Source organism: Nilaparvata lugens, chromosome Y (assembly GCF_014356525.2).
Source record: "Nilaparvata lugens isolate BPH chromosome Y, ASM1435652v1, whole genome shotgun sequence".
NCBI classification, from domain to species: Eukaryota; Metazoa; Arthropoda; class Insecta; order Hemiptera; family Delphacidae; genus Nilaparvata; species Nilaparvata lugens.
In genome coordinates this window covers 2,510,431-2,513,038 of record NC_052519.1, presented here as the reverse complement: position 1 = coordinate 2,513,038, position 2,608 = coordinate 2,510,431, and the positions used below count along the sequence as shown (strand labels likewise).

At 51.8% G+C, this 2,608-nt stretch overlaps 1 protein-coding gene across 1 annotated transcript; it reads left to right on the top strand.

Annotated features, from left to right (window-relative positions):
- The first annotated feature begins 645 nt into the window (after positions 1–645).
- LOC120355179 (KRAB-A domain-containing protein 2-like) lies at positions 646–1,272 on the top strand. The gene has a single exon (XM_039443505.1). The coding sequence runs from the start codon at positions 646–648 to the stop codon at positions 1,270–1,272; it is 627 nt and encodes a 208-aa protein (XP_039299439.1).
- Positions 1,273–2,608: the final 1,336 nt, after the last annotated feature.

The following is a 2,608-nucleotide window of genomic DNA, read 5'->3' as shown; positions in this document are numbered from 1 at the left end:
GGTTACAAACTGCAAAGGACAGCCGTGCCAAACTCACTCGATGGGCCCTGCTCCTACAAGAATTTGACTTCACCCTAGAACACTGCCCGGGTAAAGAGAATCAGTTCGCCGATGCACTGTCACGGCAACCCGACAACGAAAAAGTTGAGGAGACCAGTCAACAACTAGAATGAACCATGCCTCCCGACATCCTGCCAGACACCAGTGAACCCGCTACGCTAGCAAGCATCGCAACCGAAACTGAACTGTTAGAAGAGATTCGGAAAGCACAGGCCACAGATGACCAGATCAACGTGCAGGTGCAACAATGGATGGAGATCGAACCCCGACCGTTGGAGGATCAACCGGGAACTGATCAAGTATTCCTCACCAGTTACCGCCTACACAACCAACTCTGGGAGAAGAAGACACGCAACGGTTGGCGAATAGTCATACAGCCCAACTTCAGCACCCGGCTACTGTTTCGCTATCACGACAATGATCTAATGGGACATCCAGGCTATGCCGAAACCTACCGAAACATCGCTACATACTACACTTGGCCCCGTATGAAGGCGCAGATGAAAAGCGTACAACCAGAATCACAAACCTACGCAACGACCGCGACGGTCTACTAGACCATGGGAAACCGTATGTCTCGATCTGATGGGCTCCTACCCACTCTCCAAGCAGAGAAATCGATTCATATTGGTCATCACTGATTCTTTCTCCAGGTGGATAGAAGCCTACCCGCTGCCTCACGGCGACGCCGACACAATTGGCCGCACGATGGATACGCACCTGTTTCCCAGATGGGGATACCCAAAAATCCTACTCTCCGACAATGGCACTCAGTTTACGGGGAAACTATGGAACGAACTCCGCCTCAAATGGGTAGTCTTACACTACATCACGCCAATTTATCACCCCCAAGCCAACCCTACCAAGAGAAGGAACCAGGAACTCAAGAAGGGACTACAGATCCGCCTACAAGAACAACACCAAGAATGGGAGAACCAACTACCATCCGTGCTATTCACCCTGCGAAATCGACAGGACACGGCAACAAGATACAGCCCCAGTCAAATCCTGTTTGGCCAAACCCTTCCACGGCCAGGGGAATGGAGCCACTGGTCTGAAAATCAACTCAAACCGCACAAAGACCATATTAACCAGCGTCTACACATGCTAACCGCAATCCAACGCAAAGCCGTGTTGAACCAAGAAAATTATCTCAATAGGAAGGGAGACCCGATAGCCGAGACACAGCCTCGTTACCAGATCGGCGACTAGGTGCTCACATGGAATCATCAACTCTCAAACAAGGCTCAGAAATTCTACGCGGGCCTAGCACCCAGATGGAAGGGACCATATACGGTCGCCCACAACCAAGGAGCTGTCTACTGGATCACCCGTGACAACGAGACCATCAAGGTGTACAAGACTCAACTATGCCCGGCTCCAACCACCGACCAGCAACATCTCTTGGAATAACAACCCACCTGTTGGGGGAGACCCTTCTGGTCTTATTTCTGTAATTATTGACCACAACCCACCTGTTGGGGGAGACCCTTCTGGTCTCACTCCTGTAAAATTATCGCCCAATGGCACTTTTGTATATTTTGTAAACATTGTATCTTGTTTTTTGCAATCAATAAATTCTCGCCGTGGCTACCTCAAACGGGGGGGGGGGAATTGATACCTCCCTCGCATTTGCTACCTTTCAGCCGGCCGCTCTGCTCTGCTCCCCACGCCACGCATCAACCAAATGAGTGGTTGATCCACCCGCCACCAGGTTGCGCCACAGTCGCCGCCACCCGTTCCTGCGTTTCTATTGGCCGAGCACCGCCGGCCAAAAGCAGCGCAGGTGAACTCGGGGACTGTGAATAAAAGTGGGCTACTCAGCTACCCTCGATAACACTTGCTCACTAGCAGCCTTCCACTGAAGAGCCAGAAGAAACCACCAGCCGAGACCACTACCAGAGACCACTACCAGCCGAGACCACTACCGAGACCAGGAGCAGAGCAGCGAGTAGGCCAATGAGGGAACCACGGCGAGACTAACCGCAACCTGAGGTGTCTTCTTTGTCTACTACCCAACCGATGCCTAAGAGGAACCGAGCCGGCCGCCGAATCCAGAAGAGGAGGGCCCTACGTCGGCTTCGCCAGGTGGAGGAGAGGCTGAGGCTGTACACCGCCGCGCCAGCTGCGCCCCAAGACTTACCGCCCCAGCCTAACAACTGGCGCGCGGTTCTGGATGCGCGGGTTGGGTGCCGAACCGACATCGGAGTGTGTGCAGCGGAAGTCTACAACCCTGCCTGCCCGGGGTTTGACCGAAGGCCCCTTCTAAACGAGGAAGTGGTCGAGGAGGTCCTCCCGGCGGAGACTCTGCACGACCTCTGGCTAGTAGATCACCCGGTCAGCCCTCTCCGTAGCCCAGGTAAACAAATCAAATCAAATCAAATCAAATCAAATTTATTTGTTTCCAAAATTTACAGTATAAACAATATATAAAAAGATATAATTGAAACAACACTCACATGGACACGCAGGTCTGTTTGTGAGTTGTTTGAGTTCGTGATTACATTATTTTAATTATTATAACTTGAGAGAAATTCCTGGAAATTAG